The sequence below is a fragment of the Apteryx rowi genome, unplaced genomic scaffold, assembly GCF_003343035.1.
Source record: "Apteryx rowi isolate R43461 unplaced genomic scaffold, aptRow1 scaffold_54, whole genome shotgun sequence".
Taxonomy (NCBI): Eukaryota; Metazoa; Chordata; class Aves; order Apterygiformes; family Apterygidae; genus Apteryx; species Apteryx rowi.
In genome coordinates this window covers 859,232-884,107 of record NW_020450805.1, presented here as the reverse complement: position 1 = coordinate 884,107, position 24,876 = coordinate 859,232, and the positions used below count along the sequence as shown (strand labels likewise).

General features: G+C 35.9%; 1 protein-coding gene across 5 annotated transcripts in view; it reads right to left on the bottom strand.

Moving 5' to 3' along the window:
• Positions 1-24,870, bottom strand: part of FEZ2 (fasciculation and elongation protein zeta 2) — a 33,842-nt gene extending 8,972 nt beyond the window's left edge. For 2 of the 5 annotated variants that reach the window (XM_026081206.1, XM_026081207.1), the window contains exons 1-8: positions 24,575-24,870; positions 22,758-22,866; positions 19,445-19,573; positions 17,444-17,588; positions 13,824-14,092; positions 10,720-10,800; positions 4,705-4,780; positions 427-492 (exon numbers count right to left, since the gene is read on the bottom strand). In XM_026081206.1, coding sequence (XP_025936991.1) covers positions 427-492; positions 4,705-4,780; positions 10,720-10,800; positions 13,824-14,092; positions 17,444-17,588; positions 19,445-19,573; positions 22,758-22,866; positions 24,575-24,807 — 1,108 coding nt within the window. In that variant the 5' untranslated portion in view covers positions 24,808-24,870. The remainder of the gene's footprint in view (positions 1-426; positions 493-4,704; positions 4,781-10,719; positions 10,801-13,823; positions 14,093-17,443; positions 17,589-19,444; positions 19,574-22,757; positions 22,867-24,574) is intronic. The other 3 variants (XM_026081208.1, XM_026081209.1, XM_026081210.1) reach the window with 3 other exon arrangements.
• Between the last annotated feature and the right edge of the window lie 6 nt (positions 24,871-24,876).

Below are 24,876 nucleotides of genomic sequence, written 5' to 3'. Positions count from 1 at the left end.
GTGAATATCACTTTTTAAAGCAAGGCTATATAAGCACTTCAGCTGGCAAATGCATTATTACCATAGGCAGTTTGAGTTCTCGTTCTGAAAAATCTGTACATTACATGTTTTTAACTACTCCATTTTACTTTGTAAACCAGACTGCTCTGCTGCTACTGACATCCTTCAGCTACTTGAAAATATGCCACATATTTTTGCTATTTTATATTAGAACAAMAAAAAAAAATCAGTATGATGTTTCATTTATGAACTATATGCTCAGAAACCTCTGACATAAATGTAACGAAATCTAAGTGAGAGCTTTATTTGAAAAAAGACATAATTCATGAGTGCTGCAGGACTACTCTTTTCAAATACATATTGTATCCATAACAATTTAAAATAAAAGATCCTTGCTAACGACTACAAGCTAAGAATCATACTCACCTTTTAAAATATAGTCTGTTAACAAGCTTGGCACTTTCTCACTATCCTCTTTCATGGCATGAAGGACTAAAGCAGGTAAAGAAAAAAAAAACAGTAATTCAGATATTTGCTCATAAATTAAAGATATCAATCTTGAAAAAAAACACCGTGAAGCAGTTTCAACTACTCATACGGATATTACTACCAGATCAGCTAGAAAATACRACACACAACATCTGCACCTTTCACTTGTATAATTCTCACTGAACTCCAAGGTAGGTGGATGCATGTGACCCATTTTCCATGGTTAAGTAATTACAGTAAATGTCACCAACCTAAAAATACTACACTTAATATTTCAGTGTTCTCTTAACAGCTGAGGAAAACCACATTTTCTATTTCATGTATTTCCACACACTATGAGAAAAAAAAACCCAAACTATTTAAACAAAGAAAAAAAGGTATGAATATTTTTTTCTTTCTTCTACTTCACAGGTGGCAATATTTAGGAATTTTAAAATAGGATATTTACAGTCAGAATTTTTTAAAACTTTACATTGAAATTATAAATCCATTAATGTGTTGTACTTTTTTCTGTTATTCTCACCATCAGTTGATTTTATTAGGCCAATTTGTCCTCAGCTTCAAAATCCATGAAGTTCTATGAGGCCGGCCAAGGTTTTAACTATTTTTACTTTACTTTTCTATTTTCACCATACTTCAGATTTGACTACAGAAAGTCAGGTTTTCAACACACTGACATTTAATCTTTCCTCATATCTTACAGTGAAAACTGCAATTCCACATATGGCAATCAAACACTTACACAAGAAAAGGTAAGGAGAGAGCATTCTTAGCATTTCTGACTGTATTTTACCAGAAACAAAGAAAAAAGCCCCTCCTCCCAAAGAAAAACCTGTTCAAAAGAAAGTCACTATATGCAAAACTGAAATATGCTAACTGCTGGAGGGTTGGAGATCCTAGATAAGAAAAGCAGGCTCCATTACTTAATTTCTTTCCTTGATCTTCACTCCGAATCATGCAATAACATCACTTTTCTAGAGAAACACTGCTATAAATGAGCTGATGGGAATGTTTTTTCAGAAATGGTGAATGTTACCAGCTGTAGCCTAGAAAAGTCTTAAAATACATTACTGAGTTTGGAATTTACTTAGAATAATGTCAAAGGGCCATTTTTGTGAAGTATGGATAATTCTGAATTGACATTTCTCAAGAAGGAAAAGCTTTTAAAATAACTCATAAGCAAGAACAAAGTCACTAGTTTGAATGTTCCAAAGAGAATCAAGTCTGAAACAGAACATGATGGAAGCAAACAATAATAATCTAAAGACTGAAAAGAAGCAACCATTTTTAAGACAGGTATATATCTGTCACACTGTACTTGCATGTGAAACATCAGTTACAGAGGTATTCATGCCATCCGTACTTGGGTATTCAATRTACGTAGTCTAAGCAGCCTTCTGAAAATCCCCTATCTCCTTCCAAATAGTATACAGAAAATTCTATTCCAAACTTTGACTTTCTGAATTGAAGCTAGGTTAGATGCAGCTGACATACTCTAGAGCAGGTGACGCATATGTTCTCCTGCACAACAAAGAGGGTGATATAAGATTACTTACTGTTTTCAGGTCTGTTCCACTGACCTGCTCTGGTCTTTTCAAAGACTCAAAAGAAACTAATTCTGAATGTGATTTAGGTGCCAAATTTCCCTTTACACTTACAAAAAGTTTCCTACTCCAAACAAAAGCCACAAAACAACCCAAGTGAAGTCAGACTATTGAAGGCCATGTTTCAGAATGACATCCAGCTTCACCTAGTATTTAGAGCTTTTCTTTTCCACAGATGAATATATAGCCCTTTATTGCTCAAACAAAAGAAGAATGAATCATTGTGGATTTTTTAAAAGGGATTAGAGTTTAAAAAAAATGACACTTTTTGGTTTTTCATTTGTTCAAAATGCACTGTGTGAATGTTAATAATAAAAGGTTTTAATTAGACTCCTGACAGTTCAAGAAGGTAAAAAGAAAACAACATTAAGGAGAATACTGATAGATGATTCTTGCATAATATTTCCTCTTGAGCACAGTTTCACTTGGTTTATTAGTCAGCAGCAATTACTAAAACCAAGATCTTCCAGAATATGAAAGACATTGAGGTTTTGAAGAATTTAAATAAGACTGATCACTCCCTTTCTTAAATAACAAAAAYGTTTAGAAAACATTGGGCTCTTTATCCAAGAGGATGCTGCATTTACTTCAGAAGACTTTCCTAGTACCCTGAAAGTATTCTTATTTTGAAGCAAACAGTTTAAAGCTCTTGCTCACTCACAATTCTCAAGAATTTCAAAGCAATGAATTTGCCTTCTCCAACAGCCATTATCAGCAACAAATATTAGCTTGCAAGGAATTAGTTTAAAAACTACACTGAAGAGCAAAAAACCCTTGTAGATCTGGACAGCACTCTTAATCAGAGTACGCTAAACAGCTTACTGGCAAACATCACCGATCCAGTGTAACTGCCTGTTGCAGATTTCTCATGAGCATATTCCGAGTTTGCTACTAGAACATTCTGATCATGACCAAGAAGATTCTAATTTTATATGCAATATCTGCTTTATGTTTTGAGGGAGACAATCACTTTCTAGGTATGCATGCTACAAAACATCAGGAAGTATTTTTAATCACTAGTTTATGGAACACAATTTTTTTAATTAAGATGGCACAGCATTAAGCAACTTGATACATGTAAGCTTGTCTGTCATCCCATAAACAATAATTGACAATTCTTTATGAAATATTATCAACACGACTGAAAGAATTGAAAGCACAGAATCACAGCACACAGAGGTATTTCATAAACTCCAAGTCCCCCATGTGAGAATCTGAACTTCAAATATAACAACAAGCATTTTATTTCAATTTTTATGTTGAAATAAGATATCAGTGTTCATAGCCATGGAATAAGATACAGCTTTAAATGAAACTGATTTAATGCCTGCCTAACAACAGCACAAAATGTGAGTCAGGAAGTCTGCAACTGAATCCAAGGATCAAGTTTCAACCAATCCACAGAAGGCAATACTGTTCATACTCTTTACAGTGTACCAGTCATTTTGTTAATAAACAATGAAACAACACAATCCATTTCCAGAATGCTTTTGCCTTTTTTCTGCTTAATATTGACAATAGTTTCAAGTGAAATTTAAATATAACAAGAGGATAAAACTTCTCTGCAGGAGTAAATATAAAAAATATATTTGTTACAGTGCAGCTATGAACTACCAGCTAAGAGAGCCTATGCAGAAAAATATAAGGAATCCAAATGAAACATTTAAACAGAGAATTTACGTCAGAATTTATCCAATATTTAATTTATCTTTCATGAAAATACACTAACAACCTTCCCCCATCCTTCAGCCAACTGTGGAATGACAGATTTGTGTAGCTGGAAAGTACCTTAAGAAGTCTTTAGATCCAAAGCCCTGCACTGAATTCTGGTCAAATGGCATTCCACCATCTATTTCTGTAGCTTCCTCCTATAAACCTCAAATGAGGGAGATGCTATAATCCCAGAGATATCTGCTGTATTTAATCACCACAATAATTAATCATTTTTTAAACACAACCTTAATTTTAATGCCAACTGAAGTAGCACAGAGAGGACTTAGATTTTATAAATAATTTTGAGAATCTAGCCTAAAGAATGCTGGAAGAACCTAATTTAACAGGGGAATTTAAAGCACTGTCAAAACTCTGATTTGGCTTATACTCCCAAATTACTATAATTTATTAACCAACAAACCAGAGACAAGCAGGCTATTTTAAAGGTACCCAAGCATAATCATTAGATGGCTAATTGTAAGTGTCCCAACACTCATTCTAATTTTCAGAACTTATTACTATATAATAACCTCAACAAAACAGTTTAAACAAACAGGAGTATATCAGGTACTATAAGGTAGCAGGGAGACAGTATTGCCAACTTTCATGTATGCAGTATTTCCATAAAGCTCTGCCTGTTGAAGTAATATGAGAATCTTTGCTTTTTGATACATACAAGTTTTTAGCCTTCTGGGTTTCAAAGAACAGCTAGAAAACATAATGAAAAAAACCCAAAAGACAAGTAAAGACCAGCCAAAATGCATGATTAAAAATCACACAATTTTAAATAAATGCCATAGGGTAGGCAGGAAAGATAATTGTTCGATTCATTGTTTTTGAGCAACAACAGTTGGCAATACAAGGAGGGAAGTATCAGTGGGGAACTTCATATGCTCACTTTTGGTTAATGTTTGAAGGTCTTCAACAGATGGGGGTCCATTTTTCTTCTCATAAGGAATGACGGTTGTTAAATACTGTCAAATAAAAAACAGAGTCACTTGACAGTTATTTCATGCAGTTTATATTGCTTGCATTTTCTTTTGTAAAAATTGTAGCAACTGAAATTGTTAGCCACAAATAAAAGCTTTTCAAAATATTGTATTTTACAAGATATTAAGATCTATCTCTATCCCAAAACTAATCTCACAGAAGTCAACTTCTGTTTCTTGGCAAATCATGTAAAGATCATTTTAAAACTCATACAGTTAAACACTAAATTTTTTGAAGCTTTCTACAATAAGAAGTTTCTCTGTTGCATTTCATCCTCAGAGCCTAAGCACACCGATGGCAAAAATCTCTCTTCTCCTACCCTAAAATAAATAAATAAAAATCAACCAAAAGTCCTCCAGGAAACATTGTAAGAAGTACTTTAAATATACTATGAAACACAAGCTGAAAGAACAACCTTCCCACCACCTCCCACTCAAACAATAGCTTCCAAATGCAGATGAATAATTTTCACATGTTCTCTCTCCCTCTCAAAAAACCCCTCCAAAACAAAAAAAATGCAAGTAACACTAGCCATGTCAAAATCTGAAACCAATTCCTGCTTTCCAGTAACATTAGAATAACATTCTTTGCACAGAAATAGTTCTTATTTATTTTGCTTTGAAATTGTTTGTGAAACTCTGATAACATCCAGCTTTTTAAAAGATACAGGCATAACAGATACAGGCTGTACGGGTGCATAAGGTAAGCTGCTCAGGTTTGTACAATTGTGATAAGTATTTGAAAAATCTTCAAACTTGGCATACACTGTGTTTGAACAGTCTCAAAACAGACATGGGATTTTCTTAGTGATTGCTCAACTCTTACTGAGTATGTGAAACATTCCCAGGATTTTGATAGATCAAAGAGCATTCCCTACCACCAGCTCTGAAGCTGTTCTATGTTCCTCTGTACAAAGAAAATTAGATTACCCTACAACTGGATGAAACTGAAAACAGAATTTCTAACTTTCACCTTCTGACCCCATATACTTCTAACCAAAAGGAACAAGGTAAGTCTAATTAAACCATGATAGCCCATCATTTGCATTTTAATTTAAATTCTCAATTTTAATAGTCAAGTATGCTAACAGATTGTTTCAAATCAACTCCACTTTTGTTCCATTTACACTTGAAAACTTTCGTTCTTCTCAGCTTTGCCACAGAAAATCAAAGCAACAATTTTAAGTCTTGCAGGACTTTCATATCTGGAGTGCAATCAAAAWTTTTTTTTTCAAATTCTTGAAGCAACTTTATTAAGGATTTTTATTAAATGCGTTTAGGCTACGTTTTACTTTGCAACCTATATGAATACATATTCTTTTTAAAGAAGCATTTCAAAAGCCCTCAAATCTCTGGAACTTTCCCCAATGAAAAAGCTTCCTGATATCTCCCTGAATATAATTTTTAAGAATTCCAGAGGAACTTTTTTCTGGGTTAATAGATACAAGACAGAAGATAAAACAACCCTCTCTCTCATTCAAGTTGAGAGAGATGTGGTTCAACCTCCACGTTAACAGTCAAAATACATTATGCACAAGGTCTCCTTCTTCAAACCTAGTAGCAGCACTCAGCAAGGGAGTCAAGTGTAACTGAGACTCCTTGTGAATAGGTTCATCTTGCAGAAGGAGAGTTAATGCCAACAATGTTTCCTAACTGCTGCCATATTTAGAGGGGGATCATGCACCTCATGTCCAACCACATCCTCTGTCTAAAAGTCAGAGGGACTCTGCCGCTTATAACTTAAGGGAACCTACTGCACGGATATACTGACATCTCACCAAAACTTCATGAAAACACATGGCTATTCCTTTAGGAACCCTCCTATTCCTTTAGGATTTTCTCACATCCACTTGGCACTGCAGAGGAAAGCATGCAATGCTTCTTAGGAAACTGTCCAAGAGGCAATTTTCAGTTTCTTTTCCCACAGATGTAACCAACAGGTATCTCAAAACAGAGATTCATATTCTTCCCAAAGTTAACTGAAACAAGAGCTAGGTAAGGCTGCTGAATCTGTGTATGTCAGAAATGAAAATAAATCTAACTCAGAAACCAGAAGTCAAAAAACAGTGATTTCCAGCCTTCAGAACTAAGTGGCATTCTATCCTTTACCTAGGCAATAAATTACTGGGAAATGTTTCACTGCACCAAATACATATTCCCTATTTTCTTTTCCCTTTAAAATCCAGCTTTATCCACCAGTTTTCCTGTCCTTTTCCTCATCAACACTTTGCTGCTGGGATACTAAGAATCATAAAGCTCTATAGGAACGCTTTAAAACCCATTCCCTGAATAGCTGTGTGAAGGATAATGTTATGAAACGGGGGGGGGGGGAAATAATCTATCCTACAGCTTACTGACATGCCTAAGTGTTAAGTCTACCATTATTCGTAAAATTTTGAAACAAATTTGGTGATATGATAAGCAGCACCCCCACTGTAATCTTGAATCACTCATAAAAAGCATACAATATGCCTGAAAAGTGAAATGAAGATGATTATCCTGAAATTTATTCTGGAAATATGATCAGGAACGAACTCCCTACATTTCAGTGGTTTTTAATGCATTTGAAAGTAAGTAATATCAATTGCATATCAGATGAAAAAGGGCTATATTTAGTGTAACTGTTAGTTCCCATTGGAAATTTCTTTTTAAACTTCACCATCAGTGAAGATGATGAAAAACCCCAAGTAATTTTCACTTATGTCTCAAAAAAAAAAAAGTGTTAAAATGCATGCACCTACCATCAGAGTAATACTACCCAGAAAACAGCAAAGGTGCTAAATACCATTAAAATTAATGACTGAAGAGAGTTTTGAAATAAYTGAACAAACTTCATAAAATTTCTGACATGTGGCTGTGTTTGAATGTCTAGTTTGTAAGGCACACCAAATGGAAATGGCCCATACTTGTTAATCTTATCTCCTTGAGGTTTTTTTTTTTTTTTTAATATGACTTCAGATAGTTCATTAGCTAGCAGGAAAAGCCTGGACATGAAGTTATAATGACAACCAACCAACCCAAAATAATACTCAAATATTTTAAATGCAGCACTAAACAAAATTAGGATGTTCAACTCAAAAATTAAGGTGCTCAACAGTTATTGAGCTATTATCTAATCATACTGTTTCGACTTTGTAACTACCTGCAGTAAGAGAATAACACCTAAATTTTAAAAGTAGGGCCACAGTTTAGTAAAGTGACCAAAACAAACAAACAAAAACAACACCCATCCCTTCATCAACAGACTTCACACAAATCCCATACAAGCCTGGTTTTCCAGGACTAAGTCAAGAAACAGCTGATAATATTCCTTCCTACCTTTCTCCCCTATTTTTCATTTTAAGCTTTTGTTACATACATGATTGGCTTTAAGATACAGGAAGGCAAAAAAGTCTTAAGCCAGCTAACAAAGATATAGTACAAGGTAAATTAAGTAAACAGCATGATCATCGTGAAAAAGAGCATTAGCACATTAGCTGGAAAACTGACTGGAACACTTACCAAATCAATGATAATGTTAATAAAAGGATTATCCTTATCATGGCTAGAAAGTTGGGGGGGGTACTTCTACAAAGATATATATACAGAAGTCGCTTGGGAACCAAAAATAAGAGGACTAGCATGGCTGAATATGTTCATTTTCTGAAAATACATGATGCTTAAAAAACACTATAGATATAGGTAAATGGCTGTAATATATTATTATAATATAAAGATGGCAAGGGGAAAACAGAAACAAAACAGTACAGCTAAAACTCAACCAGAACTGAGATTAAGTAGAGTGATAAAAACTCTGTTGAGGTAGTTCTATGAATGTGTACCTATGTTCTATGAATGTGTACCTATGTATTCATGAACTGTTATACACAAACCTTGTTTGAGAAAGAGGATAATCCCCTGATTTATAACATCCTGATTCAGGAATGACTCGAGAAGAGTCATTCATCTCCTGAACACCTCAGCAGGATACTCCAGCCTCCTTCCAGGCAAAGGCCTAATCAATGATGACATTTAGAGCTACTAGGCAGTTTGTAGCCTCAATGGACTTCTCAACAGAAAAAAACCCTAACCTACTCCTCTGACGCAATTACGTAAACTACAATGGGTAGGTATGCTGCTGTCTTTTGAACACCGAGTTAACAATGCATCAAATGCAAACACATGCTCTCTCATTTTCAGGATACTGATCCAGAACTCGTCTCTTTGAAGATATCCAATGTCTGTGCAAACTCCTCTCTATACAGTCTACTTCAGAGCAGATTCATATAAAATAAATACAATTTATACTGTTGAAATGATAGCTGAATACAATAAGGTATCATTGAAATGCCACCATGTCAGAGTACCTCAGGATATCTGCCATCCAGGTACAGTAACAAAGGGCATTTTGCAATCAGTGACACAGGAGTATTACCTGGTTGCCTGACTTAAAAGTGCATTCAAGGAAATAGCAGCATTCCTGTGGCCATCTGCCTCCATACTTGCAGTACAGGAAATTCTGGCAAGTTTGTCTTCATGTCAAGTCGGCTATATCCATTACTCATTAGGAGGGAATAAAGGCTTGAATATCTTTCTGGGCTTAAGGAACAGAAGTGCTACTGTGCATTTTACCTAGTTACTGAAAATTACATTTCAAGCATTTTGCAGCATTAAAACAACAGTTCTCTTCTGCCCTAAATGGTCAGATTGCCAAGATAAAAACATTCATGTGTTCCTATTCTGCACTTTACTACTGTGATTATTATGACTACTTGATACCAGCACAGTGTATTGTGTGTTGGATATCTTTTCTGAAATCTTTTTTTTATAGCTATCCTAAACTATAAATGGATCCAGCACTATGGACAAATACACTACAYAGGAAATCCAGAAAGCACAGTTCGCCTCAAGAACTGCAGGACTGATAAAAAGAAAATGTCGTCCTGGGACAAACTGCTCGGTCTTTACTGGAAAATAGGACAGCATGACTAAAAATCAATTCCAATAAAATGTAACAAGAGGTGTTTTCTACCACCAGTGAAGCACACAGAACAGCCTCTTCACAACAGTCCAACTTTTTGAATATTTAAACATTAAATGCCAATATTTTTAGTATGTGTGCTAAAAACCTAACAACAGCATAAACAGTAGCACTTTACCACAATAAAGAACGCAAGTAATAAATACTACAGTTCTGAAACAAGTATTACTTTGAAATAAAGAATAAAAATCATGCTACTTAGGCATATATAACATCTACAGATACACCCACTAAAGTTGGACTTCTGTGCTGTGTATTTCAACATTTGAACAGTCAACAAAAAGATACAAACTTACCTTTAGCTAATGTACTATATATCAATAATCTGCCTTGCATACAATCTGCTGCTTTTAACATAATGCAGTTTTCAAAGGCAAAAAGATATACAGTTCATGCATGTTTGTAGATGCTAATCTGTTTTTAGAAACATCAGCTCTGAATATTAGAAGGGAGAAAAAACAAACAAATCCAAAAACCAATCAAGCTCTGTTTTCCATAGCAGACATTACCTAAATCCTCAATGCTGAAGGCTGAAATGAAATATATAATATATAATATATCCTTATTTCGGGCATTAGACATTTATATATATGAAATGTACTTTAAGCATGCATTATGCCAAACCTGACTTTTATTCTTGGGTAGGAAATAAAAGCTATTATTTCAGTGCATCAGGATATCAAGTCCTGATTGTCTTAAGCTGTTGAGGAGAGAAAGAGAGACTGTAGGCTGCCTGTAGTCTTGAAGCAGGGAAAGATTACATATGTCAACATATGTATTCTGTTTTTTTCCTATTTCAGCATTTACCTTTGACCTATACATGCTATAACTGTCAATTTTCAAGATCTCAGCTCCTACCGACAGTGCAGGCAAAGAATGAGGAAAAGAGAGGATAGCCCAGCACCTGTTTCTCTCCACCTGAGTTTCCAAATGTGTGGCGGAGGCCATTCTGTATGACATTTGAGATCCCTTCCATGCTGAAGCGCTAAAGGTAGTGAAAACATGGCAGAGAGAAAAAAAAAAGGGACAGAGAAAAGTTCAGAAGACTATTATTGAGCACTTATCAAGACTACAGAAGTAAGATGAATGACAAAAGCAAGCTGTAAGATGTATTTCAGCACATTTCTGTTCATTTATAAAATTAGCTAAATTGTGTTTTTACATCAAGATTTAAAAATACAAAATCGTCATGTTGAAGACTCAAAATTTCTATTTTATTATTCAATTTGACTTGCACTTTAGAAATGCTTTGAAGCTCTATAAATATATGAAGTAACATTTTTCAAAGTTTAGTTCTGAGAATGGTCTTTTTTTAAAATTAACAGTATCTCTAAAAGTATATTGCTCAAGCACTGACATTAGTTTTTCAGATTTTAAGCACCTATCAGAAACACTGTTTAGAAGCAGTCATTCTCACCTCTACCACTGAAGAATTTTATGCTTTCATGCTTCCTTCCCAATTAGCTTATAAACTATATTCCCCAATTTTTTCGTAGTATGATAAAGCATACAGAATTAGTTAATTTCAAGCTCCATTAAAATATATGGAATCCAAGTGAAGAAAAATTAATATATAATTCAACTACYGTTTTTCTTTTGCACTTTGTGATCGTTTTTGCTTGGTGGGGAAAACATGTATAAAACAGATCCAAACAATTCTAAGGTTTTCCATGAGATACAAGATTCAGCAGCTGACAAGAACATAAAAAGAAGTCSTCGTCAAGCTACTGACATACACACCTCAGCACACATATCTGATTGTATTTATTTTTAGGGAGAGGGAATAAAGTGTGCTGAAATACAGTATTCCTTTGCTTTTTTGAACACAATGAGGTCAGTAAATAAAGACACAGACATTCTAAAGCCATCTTAACTCTTTTAGGATATTCTATTTAAAGTAACCGGCATCTTCAAGCCCTGAATAATTTTAATTGTTCCCCAACGTGCCCTTTTGAAATAGTAAAAACATTTTTTGAAAGTGTGCAAAAGTGGTTTACCCAAAGCCTGTATCAAGGAAAACAAATTAGAATATCTAACTCTATTTATTAATCTTCAAATATAGTATCTATAGCAAAACTGATTTTCTTGGGATATTAAATTTAACCCTACTACCAAGCTTTGTATTTAAATGGGACTTCACTATAAAAATTTAGTTAATAGAAATTACTAAGCATTATTATTAGAACAGAAGCTTTCTCACTCTCACAAAGTTATCTGAGCATACAACTTATAAGCACTTCTGAAAATGAGGAGTTTTTTGTTTGTTTGTTTTTTAACGGAGTACTGAAGGAATGAACCATGCATATCTATTTCTGGGTGAAGGTTTATGAATCTGTATTTAATAACAGTGGAAGCTATTTTCAAAGGAACTACACATACTGATTATATGGGAACTAGTTTGTTCAATCCATCTGAAAAAGCAGATGATCTGATACATATCTTGAAGCAACTGAACTTAATAATGTCCTATAATGGAACTACATATACTTTAAAGCATGAAGTTTCTAAACTTGAAACTAACCAGAACAGTTTACAAATCATTTGGCTCAAGTTTCAAAATAAAATAATTGTTTTTTGTTTTTTTTTTGTTAGAATACCACTTTTTGTTTTTCCATGATTGAGAACCAAAAAGGAGTACATCTGAACTTTTCAATTTGCTCTTGCAAAGGAATGACAACTTTTTATTGTTTTTTATTTCTTTCTTAAAGTTCTGTTAAAACTTAGGTAGGTACACAAGGGATGACTTTTCATTAGGCTTGGTATAGGTTTTCAAATCTTAGTAATTTACAGAAAACTGGGAGATAAAACACTCTCATAATACCCTCCATATGAATATTAAGATTCACCTCAACYGGTCTTCACATCACAAAACTTTTATGACCCTGAGGGCCTGCCTTCACACAGATCTTGTAACACTTTTAGAATTCAGAGCACATATGAACTTTTATAGGTCACAAAAAAGAAATCAATTGGTCCAAGATCAGCCAGGAAGTCAGTCCTGCTTTCTTTCAGGACCCGTCTTTCAGAAAATACAGATGGGATCAGAACTACATTTGGGTTACATCACAGTTATTTAATTTTCCTAAGTTTAGACAAAGATTCCAAAGAATTAAAATTTCTTTAAAAATGTTTATCCCTTACACTTTGAAAGATCATCTTCTGAAGTTAAACTGAAGCATTCTTTCTGGGACTTAGCCAAGACCTCCAAAAAACTGATCATATTTTCTGCATCCTATCACAGACACTTAGAAATTCTATCATTTTCAGAAGTCCTAAGGATGTGCCACTTGTTGCGAGTCTTGACCTCAAAAAAGTAATATCCCACTGAAAAATTATACTGGACAGAGAAGAAAAACAAAATTGCATCAAGAAGATAATGGCCTAATTTCTTTCATTCTCTACCTCTCTATCATTCAAACTTGGTCTAAAGGACTTTTTTTCCTTTTGCTGCTACGTTCTCTAAAGAATAAACCAAATTATCTCCCAGTACATTTGCATTACACTTCAATCTCACTCTTATCTCCCAGGGAGGGCAGTAACAACTTTGCTACAGGTTTCAAGAGATCCAGGGCAAGACTTTTACATCTCTCTACACAAAATCAATGTGACTAATCAATATCTACACAGCTACATCAACAAAAATGAATTTCCCGCAAGACTAATACTAGGACACACAGTACAATTCTGACAGTAAAACCAAACAGACAAATGAGTTTGCTTTGTCTTATAATGGAGCATACACAGCAGTGCAACCAAAGACATTTTCTATAAGAGCAGCATGCTGATTCCAGGCTAAACTGCAAACAACAAAATTTCTTTTTGGAATATGAGAAGTTATATGAACTTGTGAAAAACAAAATCTCAGTAGAAAGAGCATGAGCATTGACTGCGAATGAAGGCACAGAAGAAGGTGTAACAATATGTTGGTATAATCTAGGAGTATTACTTTCCCATAGGGAAAAACAAAAGCTATTTTGAATGAATATACAGTTACAATGATACTCTTACCGTTCCAGGCATATGACCTCTTTCCTGTTTGCCATTTTGAGGACTACCATTTTTCAGCTTCTTTTTCTTCTTTGCTGTTTCTTTGTGCTCTCTCTGTTTATTTTGTACTTCAATGAGGACAGAAATGAAGCTATTTTTCACTTCCTTCTCAAACTCCAACTCATCTCGTAATGCCAACTGCTGTACCAGTTCCTCAGAATAATCCTTAATGGCAGTCTCAATTTCTTCTAGCAGTTCATTTAACTCGGCAACAGACAATCTTTTTACTCCTATAAATAGTTCATATAAAAGCAATCTGTCAGGATTTTAAGCGTGAGAATACTTGCAGGAATTACAAGAAAAAAAGTGCTCTGAAATTTTTCAAAACAAAAATTCAATTCTAAAACTACAAAACACAAAACAATTCTCCTAAAGGAGAAAACTCATCACAAAGGAAACTAGATTAATAATCAGAAGACTTAAACATTTTGCTTGTTTCTGAGAAGTCTGAGATAATCTGCAAACACAAAGAGCATGTTGTACTTAAGGAAGCTGAGGTAAGCGTTCACCTTACAATACTGACAGCTCTGTTAACTATTACTTTCCATCTAAACTCCCTTTCAAAATAAAAGATCCCCATATTTTCTGACAAAACAATCAATCTTGTGACATCTCTGGAATCCCTGAATGTTTAACATGCAATAATACAGAAACGACACACACTCTACATGTGAAGGAATCTTCTTAGGGATATTGGTAAGGTGTACATACACATTAATAAAAGCTTGTATCAAGCTTTTATGATAAGCTTTTCAGATGCATTTAATAGAAAAGAAAACTCCAATTTTTTTTGTCTGGAGATTGTAGTCAAAAGCATGGCCTTGTATCACCTGAAATGAGGGCCTAGATCAAAAGCAGCCGACATGGTCAAAGCTACACCTGATGCCTGTAAAATGAGAGTTTGAAAAACGAAACAAACCCTCCTGAGTTGCATTTTAAAGGTGCTATCATTATGTACTACAGACAGTGAAATTATGACCAAGAAGAATGCGCTGAGGCTTGCTTGGGTTAAAAATGAGAAAGTTCTTTGAGGCTACTTTCTATTCTAGAACTCACTTCTTTAAGTGTGAAAGAGCTTGTTTAGGTTTGCCAAAGAATATTTTTTTCATTGGTATTTGAGAAATGTATACTCCCAAAGACCTGGTTACACTGAAGATTATAATCTACTTAAGGACATCGTACAGATGGTTGTAATTAGTTGGTTATATTCAATTAGTCCAGTAAATTCTATTTGTTACAAAATTGTTATACGGGAAATTCCATGGACAAACGCTGGAAAATACAGATAAGCTTACAAACTATTATAAAACATAGCTCTCAGAAGCATCAAAAGGTAACAGATGGAACATGATTTCATCCCTTAAATTACATCAGGGAAAACTGGTTGGAGAAAGCTCCTTTTCACTTATTTACTAAAGCAGAAGCAGTGAAACTTGTTAAGGTAATTCTCTGGTAAGGAGCCACAATTATCTTCAAAGTAGTTTAAGCCTTAAACTCTGTTACAATGTAACAGGATAGGATGCTTAAGGCTCTAAATTTCAAATAATTTGAACTGTCTGCTGCCTGTACTGTTGCCTAAACTATTCTAAACATGCAGCAGGTGGGTTGTGGCTTCTGTTTGTAACACAGCATTTTGGCTGTGTGACAGTCATTGCAGAGCATGGTAGGTCTCACCACAGCAGTAACTTTTTGCAAATTCAACTCTGATTGCCAGCACTAGCAAACAGCAATATCAGCTCAAACATAAAAGGTGGGGACGTAGAAAGATAAACTCAATGACAAGATTATCTGGTGCTCTGTGGGTTCAAGTAGCAGAATACGCCTTACAGTCTGTAAAACTCAGCATACTCTGTGGTAAAGATTAATGTGAGCAAATGCAATACACATTCAGTAGGTAGGACAGTCTTAAAAACATTTCTCTTCACTTTTAGCATGCATAAATTGGACCACTCGTTTGACTGTTTGAAAGAACTAGAGAGAGCATCAGGGAGTCCCAACACTTAAGAACCAGTTGAAGAGCCTAAAAAGCAATTGTTCAAAAAAGACAGAGCACCCCATTGTAATCCTCGCTTGTTTATGATAGACACGTTGGTACAATCATAGCCTACAAAAGGGCAACACAGGAACTACTCACCTGATGCACTGAATGAGGACAGAGTGATTCAAATGTAGAAGACTATATGGACTATACCTTAGGCGTGTAGGTTAAAGGACTCATCTGTGGAACCAGAATTATGACCGTTTTTATTTCTGGAATGTTTTAATACAAGTCTTTTCCTTTTTTACCTTTGATTTCCTGCTCTCAATCCTAAAGATTAACAGCTCCGACTTGTCCTACAAAAGCCAGAGTAAGCTTTGTGCAAAAACTCTCCATAAAACAGTGATCTGAAAGACGTGAAAACAGATCCTGAGGAAATGGTGAAGCAAAGTTAGACTATCTGCCAATGTAATTCAAGGCATCAGTTGGTCAAGACTGACCTTTCAGCCATAAAGATGCAACAAAGATGAACTCCTAAGGCAAAGTAAAATAAATATGAAATGAAATACAAAGCAAGCTTGATTAGCTCAAAACCTAAGAGCATACGGAACTGTCAGAAAAGCAGGAGACCCGCTGGAACAAGCTACACTTTGCTTTCACATTCCTGAAATATATGTTTTGAGACAGCTAAGAGACCAAGCATTAAAATGGAATCTCTATAAATCCGAAAGGTAGCAGAAACTGTAGGTCATGTCACAGAAGGTCAGTCTTCTGCATCATCTGTAGAACTTATTGCTGGGCCAGACTACAGCCAAGAAAGCACCAAACTTCCTAAGACGGACCAAAGTAGGAAGGTCTGATAGCAGATACTTTGTGTCACAGGTTAGTTAACTACAAGCTTCTTTTTAATATAATTCAGCATATTATAATTAAACAATAAACGTAAATTCTCCTTTCCTTTTGTATAAGAAAGGACAGATGTTTCTCCTTAGACTAGAAAATGCAAAGTTTTTTTTTTTCCCAAACAGTTTAAGCTTTTTGAAGAGGAATGGAAGGGGAGGGGAGAGAAATGGTCAAGGCGCTTACATAGAAAAAGCAATAGTTTCCTTATTTCTGTGTTACTGTGGATCAAGACAAGTTGCAGTGACTGAAAACTCAAAGAAAAGAAAACCATCATCAAAGAAAAACCATTTTCTTCATTTACTCCATAGCTTTCCAAGAGCTTTAGCTGATCTCCCTTATCAGAAATAGCATATACCCTCAATAAGTATCTTACAGTTAGTATAGAACATATAAATTAATAGTTTAATAAATGACATATCACATTATCTATGAAGGGACTCCTTTCCAATGAATCAAGCTTTAGCATATTTGATTTTAAATCCTATAAAGTTTTATTTTTATTCTAAGGCGTATCAGTTAACGAAGGCGTGTTTTGTATTTATGCTTTAACTATAGCTTACCTTTCAAGGTACTTTGAAAATATTTTTGAATGCAAGTATTTCATAAGTAAGACTTGTTACGAATTAAGTACATGGAAAATGTACCCATGAAACTATTTTCAATAAGCATAAGAAGAAAATGTTAAAGAAATACCACTTACTTTCTTCATAACTGTTGTTCGTACTGGATCTCTTGAGTGTCTGAATTTCCTGGGAAAGTATGGAGAGCCGATCTGATTGGGTGGGTGTTTCATCATCTTCTGGATCAGGTGATTCTTGCATCATCTCCTCTATTTCTTCAATCACCTTCAGAAAAAATGAAACCCTTATGAAACCCTCACTGCATGAGCAAAAGCATCCTGCAATTTGAAGTGATTCTGTTGAGAGCTTAAGTTTACTTTCTTTCAACTAGTGCAGATGCTGCAAGGTGGAACTAATGCTGAGACTGGATTCGGGAGGATCAACATAAAAACCATATTGACATTTCCTCCCTTCCTTTCTCCCCTCATACTCTGAAAATGAACCTATCTTGTTAAGATAAATTGGTGATCTCAAAGCAAGCAATGTGTTGAAACCACAGTTATTTCCGTATGAAGGTACATATGGTCCTGCTCAAGACAATTGATCTAAAGAATGGGYTTGAATACCTTTCTTGAATATTTAATTGAAGGAAAAAAAAAACAAAAAACAAAGTCAATTAAAAAAAACTATTTTTTAATTTCTCTACACTTCTCTAAGGAGAACTACTTTATCCTTCTATAGATACTTTGCTATATATAGAACAAAGATGATCGTAAAGAAAGTCACCCAAAGACATTTAGTAGAAATGGAATTCTGTGCTCTTAGGTCTTTAAAATCTTTTTTGACTATTTTTCTCTGCATCTTCTCCAATTTGGCAACATGTTCCTGTTAATCAGGCACCTAGACCAGAATGCAAGATTCCCATGATGTGATTTACAAAAGCAGTACTAATACCTTCCAGAGCAATCAGACTCCCTCTGCCCCTTTTTGTTACTATACTATATGGCATATTGTATTTGTTCATTCAGATCTGTATTAGCTTATCGTCATCTCATAACTATTTTATCATTATTATGAAGTTATCTACAAACRATTACAGACAAGAATACAATGATAGACAAAAGAAGGCCTGAATAACTTGAAATTCTACTGCGCTTGTGTGAAGGGAAGTTTTATGGATCTCCTGCAAGTTGAAGCTGATATTCATCTCTGGGCATAAGATCTGAGCTAGATAAAAAGTATGAGAACAGAAATCTATAGAACAGAAATGCATAAAGGGCTTATTTTTCATTACAGAAATGATCATATTTCCACAGGCTAAGCTATTAGTTGAGTAGCTGAATAAATAACAGATCTGCATTTGCAGATTTAAAGGCTGTAGACATTGCTGAGATCCATCTTTCAGTCAAAAAGAGCTGAGGCAGTTCAAGCTATCCTGTCTCTTGTACTCTCAATGAACATGCTCATCAGAGTTCACAGGTAACCATTAAAACAACAACAAAAAAATACACTCTTACATTTGCTTACTAATGCAGGATCTTAATGGACAGTCATTAACTTTACTCAGCAGAGCAATTTTATAGAGAACTTAAGTAAATCCATGGCTTTAGAACAGAAGCCTTTATATACCAAATAACTTCAAAGCTTAATAGCAGAACTGTTGATCTGCTCTAATATTAGGCAAAATTTCCAAGGACTTTTCACTAATCACAAAGACATATGAAGAAGCAAGAGTTAAATGTCTATGCTGTCACATCTGAAAACACCCCAAACTCTAGAGTAATACTAACATTCTGAAAATATTTTTGCTACTTAACATGCATATTTAATCTAGTAGTATTTCTAACTAATTCATGGTAAGAAGCAACCAAAAAAAACTGAAGTGGAGAACTGACGTAAAAAGATTTCAAAGACCCTGACTATCAACCTCATCTGAAGCACTGGAACACTATTTTCAGAACCAAACCTGAACGATGTAGTAATATTGCATACATTATTACATGCCTTTAAATTAAAAAAGCGAGAGAGAGAAGCTTAGCTATTGTAAAGATTTGTAAGGATTTGTAAATAGCAAGGAAGAATAAAAAATAGTTACAGACTAAAAGGAAATATAACAACACTCTTTCTGCTGAACACTTTACCTGTTCTGCTGTGAACAGTGGTTCATCATTGATGCAGGAAACAATGATAGAATGCATATCCAACTGTTCTCTCAGCTCTTCATCATCTGACAGGTCAAGATTCAAGTTGTCATTTACCTGGGAAGCATGCATATAAATAAAACAGAAGAGGAACTAATATTAAGTTTTAAGAAAGAGACAGGTTCCTTGCCCATAACAACAGAATCAAATAATTCCTGCTGTGAAGTACCTGAAAGTTGAAGTGCCTTAACAACCGAAACCAGAACTGTAATTGGAGAAAGTTAAGATATCTGTTACTCTTTAAAGATAAAAACCTGCAGGATATAAAAACCATGTACACAATGATACACAGATATCCGCTGGGAAGGTAGTCAATACAATATAGATATTTAAATCAGGCTACTGTCTTAAATGAAGATAGATACAGATCAATCAGTGTGGGGTGAAAGCCTACACAGAATATTTAATACATAAATTTTATTTTACTAGCTTTTATATTATTACTTCTTTGCATAATGAAGGACATGAAAAATGTTTTTTAAAAAACATAAAATGGGTAAAATGGTATCTGCCCCAATTACAAAAAAATGAAAACTTTGTTAAAGATCTGGCTTAAAAAAAAAAGTGCAACACTCTTCCCACACATGTACCAACAAATTACATTTATACTTCAAATATAAAGATGTACTTATAGTCTGAAAGTCTTGAATTCACTGAATAAACCCAAAAATATAAGTCCCCTCCTTTATCAGTTAGGTTTATTTTATTCTCACACACTGATATACTCTAGTTTATTTACTGTTTATTTACTATTTGCTTTTTCAGCACTTTGTCTGTTATCAGACTGCAGCCAAACCAACACAGAAAAGCTAAATTAATCTAGTAATACAAACGTCAATCTTAGAAACAATATACAGAAAAAACAGAGAAAAAGCCCATCCCCTCCAACCTCTGAAAGCTCCAACCGCCCACCTGTTGCCATTTTGAGTTCAATTGTTTAGCTAATTTTTGGACTAATTTCCAAACTTTAAAACTAGCTATATAAAGTCCACTATATAAAGCTTTATTTTTTTTTCCCTGTGTAATTCCTCCAATCTTCCCAGTTTCCTTGGAAACTTGCATAGTTTTCTGATTCATTTTGGAGACGCTATTGAAATCCCCAGATAGCTAGTCTATCATAGACCACATTTAGAGGAACCCATACAATTTCTATTTCTTCAGACATAAGGAGGAAGTCAGATGTCCATGTTTTTCCAGAATCTGAACTTCAATAACCATGCAGTGATAGGGCTCAATGAAAAATATCTGTTCGCCTACCATGCAGATATAGTTTTGACAGTTCTTAATGTCTGCAGTCCTCAAATGGTTTTCCATTTATACAAGATTATGTCAACATCTATGAGACAGTAAGCGAGGATAACAACTTATCTAAAAAGAGGCCAGCTTCCCTTCTTACCTCCACAAGAAACAACATTCTGAGAGACTATCAGAACATATTCTGATAACTTACGCTAATAAATTACCTAAAACAGCCCAAGATAAAGCTGATGCCAAAAGGATCACCTGGCCTTCTATTCACACTCCATGCCTACTCACTGTGCTGGCAATATGGGTGTCTGAACCTGCTTAATAGATCAACTCAGGGAATGGCCTGGTTAAAACTAATGTAACAATAAATATGATAAACAATTGCACAATCCTGTTCATTGTACCACTGTCAAACACTTCCACTCAACTACTACTTTCAGCGTCAGAGCCACATAAAAGTATTCACAGATCTGTAATGTGAAGCAACAAAGATTAGATAATCAACCTAATTAAACTTGCATTTTTTCCCCTCAAAAAACAGGGAGAGAAATATTTCAAGCACAAGTCCAATGGCACATTATTAGTTTCAAATGCATCAAGGAAGTGTTGCTTAGGTGTTAGTATTCATTGTAGAGAAAGCTAAAACAAGCTACTAGCTGGACCATATGTGCTGTCACATATCCAGAAATACTGCTGAAGCACAGAGAAGTAGAAAAAAATGTGTCGAATGCTCCCAAACAGATGGGCTTTACACATCAAAAGGCACACCAGGTGGAGTGAAAGCTGAAGGAACTTGAGATATGTTTAATCCATTAATTGATTTTCCTCTGCTGGCAACATAYCTAAGATTCTTTCTAATTCAGCAACACCACATTTCTTTGCAGTTCATTCATAGCTGTCTGTAAACAACTTACAAAAACTATATTAAACATATTTCCAATATCATATCTAGTTCCTTATCAAGAAATCCATCAGTCTTCTGGTTCATCTTTTCAGTCACAGAACAAGGGAGTAACTGTTTTTACTTTAATGTAAGGATTGAATGACTCTATATCCACTTATAAAATATGAACAAACACTAAATTAATAAAAATTAGAATAAATACAAGTCAAATTCAAGATAAAATCATCAGACCCAAATAGAGAAAGAGTTCCAGATTGTCGTCATCTCCTGCAGAAGAAAATAAGTTTTTTTTCAGGTATCCTTTTCACCAGGACAATTTTTGTTTCTGTCATAGTAAAAAAGTAGCTGTGGATTACTTAATGGATGGTAAAAGTCTAAGCATTCGTTTATTCTCAGGTTTCACACACACACACATTTTTAGAATACAACAAAACTTCAGTATGTTTAAAAGAAACAACCCATTTACTCAGAAGACTTTGGATACTAGAATTCCTCCTAGCTTTTCTTCCTAAGTGTTTTAATTCACTTTACAGAAGATCAGAGGACAACCATTTCTTCAAACCTCTGTGAAACTTTTCATTCTCTGTTTGCTCTCCAGACAACTATTTTGCTTGTCAAATAAGAAAAAAAGAACTGTTGCAGTTTAGTGTCTCCTGGGTCTCCTTTTCTGCAATTAATTCATTTTAGCCTCTATCTGACTGTAGAATGAGGTCATCACAGAAGAAATCCACACTGGATTTACTAAATAAGAATATTCCCTCCTCTTTCTCCCCCACCCCAGAATACTTCAGCATGAAAGGACAGGAGAAAGTTTGTATGCAAAACACTCACAATTTACAACTTTGTCTGTCGTGCTCTGCTCTAGTGAACATTGGTTTATTCAGCCATCTAAAACTAACCCTGTATTATTTCAGATTGAAGAAAAGCAAATATGTATCAATGGCTGTTAGATGTTTATAAACCCTCTCATACTTACGCCTGATGTCAAGCACTAAAAATGTTTTAAGCCATTTAAGACCAACACTATTTTATAAAAATTGTTTTATTTCCCTGCTAAGCATAAAAAAGCCCAACATGGTATTTTTGATAGTCAGAACTTACCCCTTTTTCTGAAAGATTCAGTGTTGGCAAGTGCAAAGCTCTGGTGTGGGAAGATTTCCAGTCAACTGGCATTACATTACCATAATTATCAGTCAAAGCATTCCAAATCCTACAGAGAGGAATAAAGGAACAAAAATGCAGACCTTAAAATGAACAGCAACTGATCAGCAGTTAACATATTTTTAATGACAATATATTTCTATCAACAAACTATTTTTTCTCCCTAAATTATCATCTACAAGTTACTGACAATATTTTAATAATATTCTGAAGTCAAAGAAAAAAAACTGTTTTTGAAAAGCATCATGCATTTCTCTTTTTAAATGCAAAACTTATGCACAACAGTGAAATAAAAAGACAGCTTGGTTACAAATTATATAACCATACTCAAAATCTCTTTTGGAGTGGATGAGCTCTTCCTCTGATAAAATTTGAGCCAAGCTGTAAACTCTTTTCCCAGTGTTGCTGCTTTCCTTGCCTTTTGCACCTTAAAAATCAGGAATTAGCAGAGGCTGAGTAGCAACTTCCAGGTCAAAGATCAATTTTTACATCTTGTTTTAACTGCTTCTATAAAAGCTTCTTTTTTTTCATTTACCTCAGAATAATGAACAGGCACAAGTTACACTAAGATTTAGAAGAATTTTATTTTATCCAGAAGCACTCTTGCTCAGCTCAGCCCTCCACTCATGTTTACAGTTAACCACGTTCAGGACCAGTGTACAGCAAACTCTAGGCTTGCATGCACAGCACTATTCTGAAATATCAGCTCAGATTTTGAAACAGAGCAGCCCTATTAACAGGTTGCCTCAAGTCAGCTAACAGTTGATGCATGTTTGAAGTGGTTGCCCAGCTGGGCTCAGGGGAGGTCAGAGGAATGGCTCAGGCAGACTCAGAAGGGCAGGCAGAGACCTAGCACTCCACAACCACTCTAATTCACAGTTCTCTATACTTATCTCACTCTTTATATCACAGATACCTAGTCTTTTGCAGAGTGTGGTGTTTTTCTAAATTATTTTCCTAGGATAAGATATACAGTCTAGTTACGTCAAGGTTAAAGAAAAAAAATGCTGCAGTATTCTTAAAAAAAGATAAGCTGACAGTGAGATTGGCAGCTATAAAATAATGTTAAAAATAAAACCCATGRAAACAGCATAGCTCGTAGCTCTATTATTCAGTGAATAAAACAAATATTACAGTTGCAATTTTCTCTGAGATTCTCTTCCGCATCTGAACTGCTTTCCACGTATAATTTCAGGCAAACACTAAACTGTGGCATTTTACAAGAAGCTAAATAAGTACGACCTTCAGTCATTCCGTGCTTCAGAACAGTTATCGTTTCTTACCCAAAAGAGAAGCAACACGGAGATGTGCACTTTTTTTTTTTTTTTTTTTTGACAGTTACGGGAATAAAAGCCCAAAAGCTCAAACTAGCGCCGGCGGCTCGGCCAACCCTTGACGGTTGAGACTGAACAGGCGCGCCCGAACCGCCGGTGTCGGGCCCGCCGGCTCCCAGGCGCAGCCCACGGAGGGGAGAGGGGAGCCCTCAGCCCCCGCAGCCCTGCTCAGGCACGGCGGGAGGAGCGACCCAGGGGGCAGGAGAAGCGGCAGCGCGGAGGCCCAGGCCAGAAGGCCCGGGGGCAACGCTTTCAGACAGCCAGCGCGGAGGCCGCCCCACAGACACAGCACGGCCCCCGGCCCCACACCCCCTTCCGCCTGGCCCCCCCGGCTCCGGCTCCGGCCCCGGCCCCGGCCTCGGCCTCCTCGCGCCGCTCCCGCAACGGCCGCCGCCGGGCGCTGCCCCGCCGGCCCGCACTCACTCGTCGTCCTGCAGGGCGCTCTGCTCCGTGAGGGGCCGCGGCGCAACGCGGCTCTCGCCGCCGCCGCCGCGGGCCTGCGGGGGCTCAAAGCAGAGGGATAACTTGGCCGCCAAATCCCCCCCGCCCCAGCCGCCCTTGTCGCGGGCCGCCTCGGGGCCGCTCCCCGCGGCGGGCTGGAAGACCGAGAAGTCTTGCCAGTCCCCCGGGTCTCGCTGCGAGGCCTCCGCCGCCATAGCCGCCACAGCAGCTGGAAACAGCCGGCTACGCGCCTCCGGCAGCGCCACTCGGCCGTGCGCGCTCCC